This window comes from Hyla sarda, chromosome 4 (assembly GCF_029499605.1).
Source record: "Hyla sarda isolate aHylSar1 chromosome 4, aHylSar1.hap1, whole genome shotgun sequence".
In the NCBI taxonomy this organism is placed as follows: domain Eukaryota; kingdom Metazoa; phylum Chordata; class Amphibia; order Anura; family Hylidae; genus Hyla; species Hyla sarda.
This window is the reverse complement of record NC_079192.1, coordinates 259,793,831-259,810,393: the sequence shown is the minus strand read 5'-3', so window position 1 is coordinate 259,810,393 and position 16,563 is coordinate 259,793,831. Positions and strand designations below refer to the sequence as shown.

At 39.4% G+C, this 16,563-nt stretch overlaps 1 protein-coding gene across 4 annotated transcripts in view; it reads right to left on the bottom strand.

Moving 5' to 3' along the window:
- The window catches only part of USP15 (ubiquitin specific peptidase 15), a 100,918-nt gene that overhangs the window by 32,594 nt on the left and 51,761 nt on the right, over positions 1 to 16,563 (bottom strand). For 3 of the 4 annotated variants that reach the window (XM_056574035.1, XM_056574036.1, XM_056574038.1), the window contains 3 exons: positions 5,596 to 5,740; positions 4,037 to 4,210; positions 2,825 to 2,983 (listed from right to left, as the gene is read on the bottom strand). In XM_056574035.1, coding sequence (XP_056430010.1) covers positions 2,825 to 2,983; positions 4,037 to 4,210; positions 5,596 to 5,740 — 478 coding nt within the window. Of the gene's footprint in view, positions 1 to 2,824; positions 2,984 to 4,036; positions 4,211 to 5,595; positions 5,741 to 5,838; positions 5,963 to 16,563 lie in introns of those variants that run through there. The other variant, XM_056574039.1, reaches the window with a different exon arrangement.

The following is a 16,563-nucleotide window of genomic DNA, read 5'->3' as shown; positions in this document are numbered from 1 at the left end:
CAACCCTATCTGCACCAGATGATTATTATCCATATACAGAGACCGAATCTACAAGTATTTTAAGCTAAAATATGGCCTTTGTTATTGGTGCTATAACAATGTCACGTCTTATGCAATGTTTAAATTGCAGGAGGCTTACTCTAATGGACACCCAAGAGACCGACCTAGTCATTCTGTTATGTAAACCCTAGGTGTATAAATAATAATAAATGCAATAATAAATATTCTGGAGCTCCAGGTCAAAAAATGGATATGGACAAACATTACAAATCATAAATAAACAATAATTTAATAAAATTAGAAAATATCTGGTAAGTCACAGGGCCCTTGTGACCCACACAGGCTGATACTGACAATATATAAAAATATAATACCGTAAATGACTGTGCCTAAACGAATCACATACACAAGGACTAAAACTAATGGAAATAATTATAATACAATAAACATAACAGCCATCTTCGTATTACAATATTCTTATGTCACCCATTTCATATTCAAGTTCTACATAAACCTTGTCCTCATTTGTTGGAAAAAAACAATACTCAAATGAAAAGTCTCTAGCAAAGTTAACAATTGCATCCAGTTGCTCTAAAATAATATGTTGCAACCTGTAAATGAAAATATAGTCCTGGATGGTCACAGGTAATTCACTATCACTTTTACTTGAATAGTGTTTGAATATAGACACTGTTCTTATTCACATGAAAATATGGCTTGTCCGGTAATTAAAACAGTTTCTTATGTGATACATATGTTTGTGACTCCGTCTGAATAGATAATGTCCTCCCGTGTTGGATAGGCTGGAAAGGCAGGTGTATTGGTGCTGTGCAACATTTACTAAAGCAGAGTCCCAGTGTTGATGGCCTCTATGAGGCAGATAGAATTGATGCTATGCACCGCTCCCCTCTCTGTAACCTTGATTTAAATGGCCACTGTCAGATCCAAAAACTTTTTATATGTTGTTACTGATTAAAATTAAAGACCTTTTGTAATATGGTTGTTTGTAAAGTTTTCAATATTTGATAAAGAAAATGGCTTCGGAAAATCACACTTACTTGGACACTAACTAGTCCTGCAGCAGCATCAGGCTTGTCCATGAGTCATGGACAAGAGATGAATCATGGACAAGCATTTATGAGCAGACACACCAATCACCTCCCACCACCACAAGGAGGGAGGGACACTCCCTCCCTTCCCCTGAGAGGATTTCTAACACTGTGAGATAATGAAAAGAGGTATTTTTATAATAAATAAAGGTGATAGAGGCATAAAATTAGATGTACATGGTCAGGATTAGGTACTGAGTAAAACATATATTTTTTTTTTGTTGTGGGATCTGGCAGGTACGCCTTAAAGAGTACCTGTCAACAAATAAACTGTTCTAAACTAACTCAGGCTATGTTCCCTAACTACTCCTAACACCCCTCCCACCCCTAAAAAAAATTCAGAGCTTTAAAAAGCTGTGTCTTACCATTCTTCTTGCTCACATAGTGCAATTTCCCAGCAGGAGAAAGTGGACGTTTCCCAGCAGGCATGACCTCACTGAAGCCTGCTGGGGGACCACTTCCGCCCTCACATGGTTGCAATGCTGTGATGAATAGAAGACCTTAGGCTCTGTGCATGTTTCAGTCTGTGTTGCTATCAGTGAGGCTCTCCTGCAGGTTTCAGTCTGTGCAGCTTTCTGCGAGAATCTGTGGAGCTTTCACTTTCTGTGCAGCTGTCAATCAAGCTCAGTGCAGAGAAGCACTTCCTGAGTTTGGTCTCTTGCCAGGACAGGTGGAGACCAACCTTTGTATTAATTGTGGCAGAGAACAAATCAGAGCCACCTAGTGGCCATTTTTTCTATTACATTTTAAACATATTTATGTAGATAATTTTAAAAGCAAGTGAATGGGAAAGTTACTGCTAATTACACAAGGAACACTATATTAACAGTTGTATTTGGTGACAGGTACTCTTTAAGTCTTCTGTCACGGAAGTGAAGGCAGGCTCATATCAAGGTTACACAGAGGTAAGTGGTACAGAGCACCAATTCCATCTGTCTCATAATAGTCATCGACAACAGGACTCTGCTTGGGTGAGTGATGTAATATCGTCAGTATTGGCCTGTGTCTGACTCACCAGACATTTTCTCATTTTATTAAACTATGGTTTATGTATGATTTGTAATGTGAGTCCATATTCATTTTTTGACCAAGAGTGCCAATATATTTATTGTGGCATTTATTCTTGTACAATGTTCACATATATGGTGAGAGTTTGTACCGTGTTAGCCTTAGAAATATAGGAGACGAGTGAACTAGAGATCATACCTTTATTAGCTTATTGAGAGGATATAGATTTCAAGCTTTCAAGATCTTTTAAGTCCCATGATTTAGGCTCATCAAGCATGTTACAAAATAAATTTAAACAACATCTCTCTTAAACACAATTCTAACTGGCATGGTTACAAATGGTGGAACAGATATGATCCACTCAGTTTAGGATAATTCTTTGATAATCCCTAAAATGAGACCTGGAATCTGACTTCTAGCTATGGGACTTTGCTCCTCTTATTCTTTAAAAAAAAAAATCACAGTTACTTTGACTCACACAATGCTACAGAAATGTGTTTTTGTGACAGCAGAGCTATATTGGATCACAAAACCCATAATGGAGTTCTTTTGCAATGGAGCAGCCGCATAGAGCCATATCTGCATGCATAGTGGTGTATGCTTAGCGTTGTACCTAGTAATTGGCTCATGCTGTCCACAGTATTGGTGAAAAGTTGATAATATGTGTTGGGAATACTATAATAATATTATCTATAAAAGACACATACCTTGTCCGGCCTCCCATCTGCATCCTTGAGTTGGATATAAGGCTTCTTTCTTATTCGATTTAAATCTTCATGTAAGCCATCTAATAAGAAAGCGAGTAGTTCCTGGCAATCCTGTTGTTGATAACCAGAAAACTGAGGTGCAAATCGGCCTACCTGAGTCTGTAAGGTAGAAAAGAAGTATTTCAGCTTAAGTTCAAAAAATCTTAACAGCAGAAGATCAAAACAAAGCCTAGGCCTTCAGCTTTACAGATACACCCAAATTCAGAGACTAACTAGTACCGTTTTGTCGTTTGGGTATCAATGGGTCGGAAACCCACTGATCATAAATTAAGACATATTCTTGTTATATGCGATCACTTTATAAGATGGGAAAGCCTCTTTAAAGGGGTACTCTGCCCCCGGACATCTCATCCCCTATCCAAAAGATAGGGGATAAGATGTCTGATCGCGGGGGCCCGCTGATGGGAACCCCCGCAAGCTTTCCTGTAGCACCCTGTGTCATGTGCTGCATGGAGCAAACTTTGCTCCGTGCCTGATGATGGGCAATACAGGGGCTGGAGTATCATGACATCACGGCCCCACCCCCTCGTGACGTCACACCCTGCCCCCTCAATACAAGTCTATGGGAGTGGGCGTGAGGGTCACCATGCCCCCTCCCCTAGACTTGCATTGAGGGGGCGGGCCGTGACGTCATAAGGGGAGGCGGAGCCGTGATGTCACAATACACCAGCCTCTGTATCACCAGTCATGAGGCACGGAGCTAAGTTTGCACCGTGCAGCAGATGACACATGGTGCTGCAGGAGAGATTGCAGGGGTTCCCTGCGATCAGACATCTTATCCCCCATCCTTTGGATAGGGGATAAGATGTCTAGAGGTGAAGTACCCCTTTAAATATTAGACTACTGCATTATAAAGACAAAAGCACTGCGTGACTGCTTGATCAAGAAGGCTAATGTAAGAAGTTTGTATTTTATCTAAAGGACGTAGCAGTAGCTATAGGACTAATGCAAATATATTCTGCTCTTATGCACTGATACATCCACACAGAAAATGTATTCATCTTGCTAAGTAAACTGGTAAAAGGGTTGTATCTTAAAAGATAATGAAATAAATTAATATTAAATCTGGATCTAGGAAAATCCAAAAATGGGTAAATGTTACCTCAATGGTTATACACATATATATTTATTATTATTTTAGGGAAAACAAACCTTAAATGCTCTGGGAGTTACGTAGCTGTATTTCCCTGACCACATTTGCTTGATGAGATCTGCGTAAGACTTGGCGATTTCTCCTCTCATACCTAAAGGGTTGTCCAAGTTTAACTCATCTTGATACTTATCATTAAGGAAGTACTCAGTTAGTGGTGGAGTATTGCTCAAACACTGGAAAAATAAGAAATATGATAATAGAAATTCACACTGCTATGTTCTACATCACTAAAATCAGCTGACCACCCAATGATTTTCCCCTTGGTGAAACACTGGTCTGGTCCTACATTTCCCATCCAAATGAAAAGCCATCTACAATATATAATGCATTCGTGGAGCAGTAATCCACAAATACATCACTACCACCTGATCTTTTTGTTGTGTCTACAGATCAAGAATAAAGGGCATATTTTGTAGCCTAACGCAATTCCAAACCACAACCGGTATTTTGGCTAAACCACTACTACATCTAAAACACGTGGAATTTTGGCTAAACCACTACTACATCTCTGCATCTCATCACATTTTAGCATACGGAATCACAGGCAGGGTATAGGTTATAACAGCACAATTTCAATCTATAAATGTGTTTGAGTGTATGCCATGGGTATATAGCGGAACACTGTCATATACGGCAGCAGGCCAATGGTAAGGTGTAAGCCTTTAACAGACCAGATATAGTCTACTTGTGATATTAAGTTTTGCTTAACGCCAGTATACATTTTATTTATGTCCCACAAAATAAAATGTAAAATGGTATAAATCACACAAAGGAGGGGATTTGTTCAGATCTCCCTCACACCTGTGTAAAGTTGGCATGTGCTGTGCAGAATTTATCAAAAAAGTCAAATTCTGCATAACAAATTTTGTACAGCAGCAGGTTACCATGCGTCTACCCGTCAAAACAAGAACCTACATTACAAATAACATGTATGCTACTTTCCAAGCATCCCTAAAGACTGGTGTGGAATGGCAGTAAAATTAGCATATTTTCAGTACGCTTGGTAAACTTTGTAAAGCTGAGTGATTTTAGCTCAGTACAAAAGTTGTGCAAAAAAAATGCGCCAAATTGATGCTAAAATAAAACTGTACAACACCACTTGATATATTTTCCTTAAGAAAATGTTCACTTGGTGGAAAATTTGGGGGAATGTATGCCCGGAAAACAAGGGCGGGCATTCCGCAAATTTGTATATTCTGACGGCGCTAGAACCGCTCAGAAATGCGCGGTCTCCATAGAGGGGAATGCATTTCCGAGTGAAATCCACAGAAACAATGAACATGTTCACTGTTTCTATGAACGAACAAATTGGGATTTTCACAGCAGATGTTTCCACCGCGGAAATTTCCACCATCTGCGCAGTGCCGCAGAATTTCAATGGAACTCAGCCGCAGCAGAATTTTCTAGGAATTCCACCGTATAAACACGCAGACTATGTTTGGTCTATCAAAGTCAATGGCCATGCTGTGGAATTCCTTTTTTGCGTACACAGAAGGTGAATGCCCCCCAAGCCTAGCAACTAGTGATCAACAACAGGATAAAATGAACAATATTTTACCTGAATTGCAGAATTCATAAAACAAGTGTTCCCCAGGTTACTTAAGCCACAAAGTCCCGGTTGCTCATTGTGTCTTCCTGGCTCAGAGTATTCATAGTTCTTGTAGGCAGCATATGAAGGTAGGCAATAGTTTGAATTTTTCACACTGGAAGAAGAAAAAAAATGTACTGCTAAATGCAAATGTAATTCAGCTGACAGGAATCATATTTACAAGAGATCATTTCTCCTAAAACATATCTATACCCAGAAATGTTACGTGTAGGTTCACAGCTCACTTGGTTCTCTATAGGTACATCCAGTTTTAAACACTTAATATTAAAACATAACCAGCAGCATCTTATCATTGCAGATCCAAGGCAACACTCTGTTTTGGTGTTCTTATGTGTACAGTTTAAGTATTCAATATTAGCTATTTAATTACAGATGATCGAGCGAAATTCCCAAGGCTGCTGATGCATCTAAAAGCCAATGCAATAAGAGAAAGAAAAAGGACTATTTATAGCTTTTCAACAAGGACAGTATGATCTAATGTTCAAAAGCCGAAAACAGAGACGACCAATGAAGGATGCAGAAATGTGTTCCATTTAGGTAATCTATACAGCCATGCCCCTGTGGGGAGACTTTCCAGAGTGTACAACTCATCTCAAGCTGAATGTCAGTGACAGAAAATTCTAAAATGTCTTACACTGTAAATGTTTGGAATGGTTCTAAAAAGTCCAATCAATAGCAGAATCGTAGTGAACACATTAGTACACTACACAGATGTATAATGAAATCCTAACATTCAGGAATAGAGGTAACATACATTTTTATAGCAAGCCAGGTGTGTACCGGGAAAACATCCACTTATACTATAGCACTATTGTGGAGGTGCTCCAGCCTATGAGCGTTCATCCAAATGGCAAACTTGAGCAATACTAAGAAATGAAAAGGCTGCTCTCATCACTCCTCTTCAACATGCTTTATTCCATGTCCATCAATAGCAGTACAGATGGTGGGTACATTCAAAGAAGAACTCTCCTGTACTCCTATTGATGGACATACAATAAAGCACATTGAAGAAAAGTGGTGAGTGCAGCCTTTTCATTTCTTACTATTGCTATAATGAAATCCAGTTCTCCAATATTCAAATATTCAAAATAAATAAAAAAATTACATAAACTAATGTTAAATAGCCACTGTCAGATTCAAAAACTACGTCTTGGCAAAACATTAACCTATCTATAGAAATCATGGTTTATTTAAAAAAAATAATAATACAAAAATAAAATAACACAACTAGGGGTCCCCAGACATATCTAGAACATAATCCTGTCTGGCTGCAGCATCCTCTTTGTCCAAGCTGACGAACAGGCAGGGACAAAGTTCAGGAAGTGAGGGCGGACTAGCACTGCTATGTGCTCACTCCTGTCCTATCAGAATGCAGCATAAAAACAGCAGCCTGCAATGATTGGATCAAGAGACCCAACACAGCAAACTCAGGGAGGATGCAGAGAAATGACCACCTCCAAAGCACAGAATGACAAACTAAGTGAGCAACAGAAAGAATGCATTTGTGAGAGAAATATAGGTGCTAGACACAAACAATAAATGTACATGATCAGGATTAGGTACTGAGTAACATATAACATTTTGTTTTTATTTATGACAGGTACTCTGTAATCAGAATGTTCATGTGAATGGAATGAATAAAAACAAAACAAAAAAACGTATTATTAGGGCCCTTTTAGATTGGCGACAGTAGGCAGAAAACAAGTGCCAATCTCGCTGATCGGTGCTTGTTTGATAAGCCCTTACAAGGCTTAAAGGGGTACTCCGCTGGAAAACATTTTCTTTTAAATCAACTGGTGCCAGAAAGTTAAACAGATTTGTTAATTACTTCTATTAAAAAATCTTAATCCTTCCAGTACTTATTAGCTGCTGAATACTACAGAGGAAATTCTTTTGTTTTTGAATTTCCTTCTGTCTGACCACAAGTGCTCTCTGCTGACACCTCTGTCCATGTTAGGAACTGTAAAGAACAGGAGAGGTTTGCTCTGGGGATTTGTTCCTAATCCGGACAGTTCCTAAAACGGACAGAGGTGTCAGTAGAGAGCACTGTGGTCGGGCAGTGTGACTGTTTGAGGTTGTGGACAGGTGTCTTTTATACTGATAATTACAAACAGGTGCCATTAATAAAGGTAACGAGCAGAGGACAGAGGATACTCTGTGAGAGCCAGAAGTCTTGCTTGTTTGTAGGTGACCAACACTTATTTTCCACCATAAATTTGCAAACAAATTCTTTAAAATGGGTACTCCAGTGGAAAACTTTTTTTTAAATCAACTGGTGCCAGAAAGTTAAACAGATTTGTAAATAACTTCAATTAAAAAATCTTTACCCTTCCAGTACTTATTAACAGCTGTATGCTACAGAGGAAATTCTCTTCTTTTTGAATTTCTTTTTTGTCTTGTCCACAGTGCTCTCTGCTGACACCTGATGCCCTTATCAGGAACTGTCCAGAGCAGGAGGAAATCCGCATAGCAAAACTATGCTGCTCTGGACAGTCTCTGACACAGACAGAGGTGTCAGCAGAGAGCACTGTGGGCAAGACAAAAAAGAAACTCAAAAAGAAAAGAATTTCCTCTGTAGCATACAGCTGCTAATAAGTACTAAAAGGATTAAGATTTTTAAATAGAAGTAATTTACAAATCTGTTTAAAGGGGTACTCCGGTGCTTAGACATCTTATCCCCTATCCAAAGGATAGGGGATAAGATGCCTGATAGCGGGAGTCCCGCCGCTGGGGCGTGTTCGCTCCGGGTCTGATTACCGGCGACCACACGGCCGGCGGGGTGTGTCGTTACGCCTCCGCCCCCTTGTGACGTCACGCTCCGCCCCTCAATGCAAGCCTACGGGAGGGGGCGTGACAGCTATCACGCCCCCTCCCGTAGGCTTGCATTGAGGGGCGGACATGCTCCGGGGACTGATTACCAACGGGGTGCCGCGTGCAAGATCTCGGGGGTCCCAGCGGCAGGACTCCCGCGATCAGGCATCTTATCCCCTATCCTTTGGATAGGGGATAAGATGTCTAAGCACCAGAGTACCCCTTTAACTTTCTGGCACCAAAGCGTTTTTTTTTCTCATTATGTCTCTCATAGTTGAGGTATATGATGACAATTACAGGCCTCTCTCATCTTTTTAATTGGGAGAACTTGCACAATTGGTGGCTGACTACCGTAAATACTTTTTTACTCCACTGTATATACATCACCGGAAAATATAGAAATATCATACGCATATAAATATATTTATCACATATAAAAATGCATAAAACTAACAACAGATGATGTATATCAAAACATAACATCTTATGAAAATTCTTAAACTAAAATATACTATACAAGATGCCATGTATACATGAATGCATATACAAAAGCCCACTGATAAAAGGGGGGGAAAAATAGGATCAATTATTACCAAGTACAGTAAGAAAGTATATGGCAAAGAAATGCATGAAAACAGTAAATATACCAGAAAACTATTTAGAAACCGGAATATATTATGTTATGTAGGAGAGAAAATAGATTATTAGTTACAAAAAGTGCTAAAAGATAGTGTACAAAAAATACACTGCAAGAGACATGGCACCCGTGATAAATTATATGATGCAAAACATTCAAGAACAGGAGGCAAATGATGTGACCAATATTGATAATAGCCTAAACATAATTAATAGCCTAAACATAATTAATAGACCATTTGGATAACATGTGTTAAGTTTAATAATCCAATAGATTTCTCGATCTAATGGTTTTTGCTTATGATTGCCTCCTCTAACTGGAGGCAAAACCCTTTCTATAACCCTCATAGTAGAGATTTCAGGCTATATAGGGAAATGTTAAGGAAAATAAAATGCTGAACAAGTCCAGTCTCAGCTTGTCTTCAATAAAAATGCTAATTCATTGTCTTCACCAAGGCAATAGATTACATTTTTCTTCTGCCCATTAACATGGCATCACAGAGGTTCTGGCACCGACACAGGTTCAATAAGAAGACATTGTAATAAGCCATTTCTGTTGTTTTCTTCACTGGCAGCAAGTTTATTATTATTAACAACAATCTTTTAATAACAACCGATCTCTTTATATTAGGGCGCTTGTTATATGCAGTACGCGGATCTACTGGTTGCTACTGTCCCTACTGCATGTCCGCAGAGAATGACCATGCCATACAGGATGCCACTTCTTGTGGATGAATGTTTGAGGGGCCTGTTTGGTGGTTCTGTCATCCCGAAACTTACAACATGAATGTGTTTTATAAAAGCTTTTCCAGCTTTCAAAAAGTCAACTGGATAGGGGTGGAAAAAACAAATACGGTGTGTACATATTTGCCTTTTTAAAAGGAACATGTCAGTGGAGTATTAGTGATTAACCTGCATGATGATAAAATTCTAAACATGCTCCTGCCTATCCCCTGGTTGATTTTTGGCTTAAATTTTGTTCCTCCTAGGTTCATTTTTATTTTTCCACTGACAGAGTTGTATTGGGCTTTATTCGGAAAATGGAAATAGGGGGGTTATTTGAATTTTTATTAGAGCGGGGTGGGGGGTGTTATGTTTTAAAAAAAACGTTTTACTTTTTTTTGTTAACCTCTCTAAGGGCTTGCATAGATCATTCAATGCACGTGCATTCATTCATTAGATCACTGCTGTATTAGTACGGCCTGCCAAATGTCGAGCTGAATCAATAGTCATGTACCAAGGCTTAGTACAGGTCTCAGACTGCCCTGACAACTGATCGATACTCGGCACAGGATGCCACCAGGGATGAATGCCAATGACCAGCATCAGAGTGATCTCTGGTGTCGGCCATTATTGGCTGGTGTTGGCTGCAGATATTGGCCTGCCGGGTATAGTGCTGGCCCGGCCTCTGAGCCTGCCCCATACCCCTTATGTTGTAAGTTTGCATTATGGGTGAGAAAGCAGTTTAAATTTAATTACAACCAATAATCTATCCTTAAAGCAGAACCTGTTAGCAGCTAAACGGTTAAAAATAAGCCAATGGCAAGATAGGCCTACTCATCAGGACAGCTCAGAGATGTGTAAATGAGGCACGCGGAGTTCGTTATTTAGCATGATATGAGGCCAGGAATAGCCAATCCATCTACAATGTCACTACACAGAAGCAGGATGGGCTGGATAACCCTGGACTCTTGCCATGCTGGGAAATAACTCCAGGGCACTTACGTTTCATTTACATATTACACAACAGACTTCTAGTTCAGTGCTGGAACAGACCATAGAGATAAAAAGGTATGCCTGGAATTCTGATGAGGAAACCTATCTGGAGATTGGCTTCTCTTTACACTTGTATTGCTGATTACAGGTTCACTTGAAGACGGATCATCAATATCAGATATGAACTATTTGGCCTGATTCCATTGTTTTAGTGTGGGCTACACCAGCACAAGACTGCTAGTGATAACAGTAAATAAAGTGCATCCTGCAAGTGGCTGCAGTGGTTATTTGTCAGTCCAAACCATATGGCTGCAACAATGTACGCTGCTCAAAAAAATAAAGGGAACACTTAAACAGCACAATGTAACTCCAAGTCAATGACACTTCTGTGAAATCACCCTGTCCACTCAGGAAGAAACACTGATTGACAATCAATTTCACATGCTGTTGTGCAAATGGAACAGACAACAGGTGGAAATTATAGGCAATCAGCAAGACACCCCCAATAAAGGAGTGGTTCTGCAGGTGGTGACCACAGACCACTTCTCAGTTCCTATGCTTTCTGGCTGATGTTTTGGTCACTTTTGAATGCTGGTGGTGCTTTCACTCTAGTGGTAGCATGAGACGGAGTCTACAACCAACACAAGTGGCTCAGGTAGTGCAGCTCATCCAGGATGGCACATCAATGCAAGCTGTGGCAAGAAGGTTTGCTGTGTCTGTCAGCGTAGTGTCCAGAGCATGGAGGCACTACTAGGAGACAGGCCAGTACATCAGGAGACGTAGAGGAGGCCTTAGGAGGGCAACAACCCAGCAGCAGGACCGCTACCTCCGCCTTTGTGCAAGGAGGAGCAGGAGGAGCACTGCCAGAGCCCTGCAAAATGACCTCCAGCAGGCTGCAAATGTGCATTTGTCCACTCAAACGGTCAGAAACCGACTCCATGAGGGTGGTATGAGGGCCCGATGTCCACAGGTGGGGATTGTACTTACAGGCCAACATCGTGCTGGATTTGCCAGAGAACACCAAGATTGGAAAATTTGCCACTGGCTGCCTGTGGTCTTCACAGATGAAAGCAGGTTCACACTGAGCTGCCTGCAACAACTGACTGCCATTAGGTACCGAGATGAGATCCTCAGACTCTTGTGAGACCGTATGCTGGTGCGGTTGGCCCTGGGTTCCTCCTAATGCAAGACAATGCTAGACCTCATGTGGCTGGAGTGTCTCAGTAGTGTCTGGGGAGAGAACTATTCACGTGACTGCTCCACACAGCTCACACGGCAAACTACTTGCAAATGGGAAAAATGGACAGAGAAGCCTTCTTTAAATTGGTATATTTATAACCTATAGAACAGCCTAGAGCATATGCCCTTAACCCCTTAAGGACACAGCCGATTTTGGCCTTAAAGGGGTACTCTGGTGGAAATTTTTTTTTTTTTAATAAACTGATGCCAGAAAGTTAAACAGATTTGTAAATTACTTCTATTAAAAATCTTCATCTTTCCAGTACTTATTAGCGGCTTTATACTACTTTCTTTTTGGATTTCGTTTCTGTCACAACCACAGTGCTCTCTGCTGACCCCTTCTGTCCATTTTAGGAACTGTCCAGAGCAGTATATGTTTGCTATGGACAGTTCCTCACATGGACAGAGGTATCAGCAGAGAGCACTATGGTTGCGACAGAAAAGAGATCCAAAAAGAAAAGAATTTCCTCTGTAGTATACAGCAGCTAAAGTACTGGAAGGATTAAGATTTTTTCATAGAAGTAGTTTAATCTGTTTAACTTTCTGGCATCAGTTGATTTAAAAAAAGAAAATAAGTTTTCCGCCAGAGTACCCCCTTAAGGACGCAGCCAATTTTATTTTAGCATTTTCGTTTTTTCCTCCATACCTTCTAAAAAATCATAACTCTTAAATTTCCATCCACTGATGAGTATGAGGGCCTGTTTTTTGCGCGACCAGTTGTCATTTTACCATAAAATGTATGGCGAAATTGAAAAAATACTATTTGTGTGGGGAAATTGAAAAGAAAACCGCAATTTTGCTAATTTTGGAAGGTTTAGTTTTCACGCTGTACAATTTACGATAAAAATAAAATTTTTTCTTTATTTTGTGGGTCAATGTGATTAAAATGATACCTATGATTACATGCTTTTCTATTATTGTACCGCTTTAAAAAAATCTCAAACTTTTTAACCAAAGTAGTACATTTAAAATCCCCCTATTTTGATGACCTATAACTTTTTCATTTTTCCTTATAAGTGGCGGTATGAGGGCTCATTTTTTGCGCCGTGATTTTTACTTTTTATTGACACATTTGCATATATGAAACCTTTAATTATTATTTTTTTTCACTTTTTTTGAATATTATGTGCCAAAAAATCAGCAATTTTTGACTTTTTTTTCCATTTACACCATTCACCGTATGGGATCAATAACATTATATTTTGATAGTTCGGACATTTACCAAATAGGTTTATTCCTTTTTTTTTTTCTTTCACTTTCTGGTGGTAAAATGATATACATTTTTATTGGGGAGGGGATTTTTTTTTATTTTTTATTTATTTATTTTACACTTGATTTACATTTGATTGCTAATACTGTTCAGTGCTATGCATAGGGCATAGCATTGATCAGTATTATTGCCCATATTCTGCTCTGGTCTGCTCGATCTCAGACCAGAGCAGAAGACCTCGGGAAACTAACGGAGGCAGGGGAGGGGACCTCCGTCCGCCATTATGGATGATCGAATCCCCGCAGCAGCGCTGCAGGCGATCCAATCATCCATTTTACCGACCGCACTGCCACAGATGCTGTTAGCGGATCCCTGGCTGCTGATAGCAGCCGGGACCTGCCGTGCATTACACAAGCACCACTCAGGTGCTCGAGGTCATGTACAGGACGTCCTGGTGTGTTAAGTACCAGGGCACCAGGACGTACATTTACGTCCTGTGTCATTGTTATATTAGTCTTAAAAAAAGATCTATAGCATAGGGTGCTAATACATCACAAAAAACACTTATGGGTAACTAGCAAATACACAAACCTACAAAAATGCTTACCCATCGTATTGTATATAAAAAGTAATAATCTACATTTCAAAACTGGAAAAAATTACAGTGGTAACATTCAAAATACTGCATAGTGCAAAAAGGGCCGCAAAATGACAATATGGTTGATATACTAGGTAATTTGAATATTGTGGACAAAATCTTAGACCAGCTTGTGCTGATGTCACAGAAGCTTCATTTTGAAAATGAGAACTGGTTCCCTTTGAAGTGCCAAGTGCAAATAAAAAGTACATATCAAAATAAAACAAGCATAATACATGCAACATAAATACATACAACCAATGCCACTTCACCACCATGGTTCCAAGCCTTGTGACTCCCTTGTGACACCCTTGTGGTGTTAACCATTTTAAGTTGCTTAATTTCATTATTTTTAAAATATTTGTATTATTTGATTGTCTGCAAAGATCATTGTTTTTTTATGTACAATACTATGGTTAAGCAACTTTTTGTAGGATTATGCCTCTTTAAATTGGAAAATATTTCTAATGCAATAGTAAATGCTTTATGTACTACAATGTTGTTACCAATTTCCATAGCTGATATATTAAGTACACATTACAAATCTAAACATATACATATATCTACAACAGATAATTTAGACACTCTGCACTTGTTCAATTCACTTGTCCAACCTTTTGGGCTAGACAGACAGATAGGCACATGTTGTTAGATATACTAAAAGAAATATCTATAGAGCTACGCTGCCTCTTTGAAATGACTCAATGCAAGTTGCAACATGCATTCAAAAAGCAAAACACAGGTAAAATAAGAAATAGACTGGGTATATATCAAAATAGAAAGACTGGATATATATCATTTGAAGTTCTTCAGAATTGACTCAACTCCACACACATGCAAAATGTCATTTACACTTATAAATTACACATATATTTGCAAAAGAAAATTTGGCAAGAATTGCTTTCGTTTGAATAACTGAGCTGCCTTGGGGAGGAATGTCTTAGCCTGCAGGTAAGTAAACATGCAGGTATGTTTTCTATGCATTTTAAAGAGTCAATTTACATCTATGTTCTTTTCCAAAAACATTACAGTGAAGCTCCACCTCAGACCAACACTGGTCACTCAGTCCGCAAATACATTACAAAGATACTGGACTTTACACTACATTTTCACAGCTGTCCTATGCACCCTGCTACCCCCTTATTTTAAATCACTTTTAGTGGACTATTCCCTAAAGAAATCCTTGACAATATTATTGAAATCTATTGGGAATCCAAGTTACAATTACTGGGTGATGGAGCCACGTTTATACAGGGTCTAGAAGGGAACTGACTAGGGACTGAGTGATGAAGTGCCTGGTGTGCAAAAAAGGGCTAGAATTGCCAACTCTCATGGCCCATGCACACTAGGGAAATTCCTTTGTGTTAGGAATTTTCTCATGGAATCTGCACTGTCCAGAATCGGTGCTTAACTAATGGTCTTTTTAGGGAAAATTCAGCCTAAAGTATGGACATGTTTATTCTTTTGGCAGAATAAAATTCCTTTGTAGGAAGTTCTAGTAAAGAACTACCGATGTGTGAACCGACTACTGAAATCAATAGGAGGCTTCTGCAAGAAAAATCTGTCTGTAGCATGCATGGGCCCTGACTGTGTTTTTCTTAAAGCTAGAGAAGCAATGGGAGAAGGCAGTTAAAGGGGTAATCATGCGTTATAACATGAGTGATATGCTGCTGGGGCTTTTGAAAAAAAAAAAAAAAAATCCTGGATTGTGTGTATGTAAGTGGAGCCTGCATGCCTCCTCCAGAAAGTCCATGCTGTGCCTAAAGGGTAAATAAAGACTTTCCTTGGTTCTGGGAAACTGTGCCTAGTGTAAATATTTGTGTTTTTCCTATATACACAAAGCTGCCTCCTGAATGCAATTACCTCTCTCTTCTACATTTAATTATCATAGTTCTTAGCAGTTCACTGCTTAGACCATGGTTGCTTTTTTAATGGAACCCCTATCTGTCTGTGATCCTCTCTGCTTCTGTTTGTTTCCTTTCAGTTCATATAGCCATTAACCTCTTTTTTCTCTCACATGCCATCTCTAGTATTGTACTGAAATCATCCCCAAAGGCAAACTTATTTCTCCAGCAGTATGTTATGGCATGGTTTTCAGTCCGGCAATAAAAACTGATATGGTTCAAAAATAAGTCGACCGGACGCACTCTTACTCTTCCCGGCTAATTCAAAGGAATGGGATGTGGTGCTGGTCCAGCGGAGATACTGCAGTGGCTGGCTTTTAAATTTCGCGCGTCGGATCTGCCAGCCGTATTGCATAATCGCGGTGTGTATGCACCCTTACTCTCAATATTATGAAAATGTAGACAGTGCTAAGAAAATTCAGGATCAAGTGCACAGAATTGTTACATATTACAAATGATTAATTATATATAAATTATAACTATATTATTTGTAAACACACATGGTTATTATCAACATTGTTCATTAATTTGTATGCACAGTCAAACTCTATGGTCAATGAACATACATCTATGGGCTAAATTAATAGGACTAAACACTAATTGGTCAAGTGATTCACAGCAGTCACTTACCAACAGGTCTACTGCATAGAGCAACTGCTGGGTCACTATGCAGAATGCACTTATAAACTAAGTGAACAGGATTTGAGATGACTCTGGTCACGGGCAATGTCCCTTTCCTTTGTAGCAGGACAGTTAGGGACCAG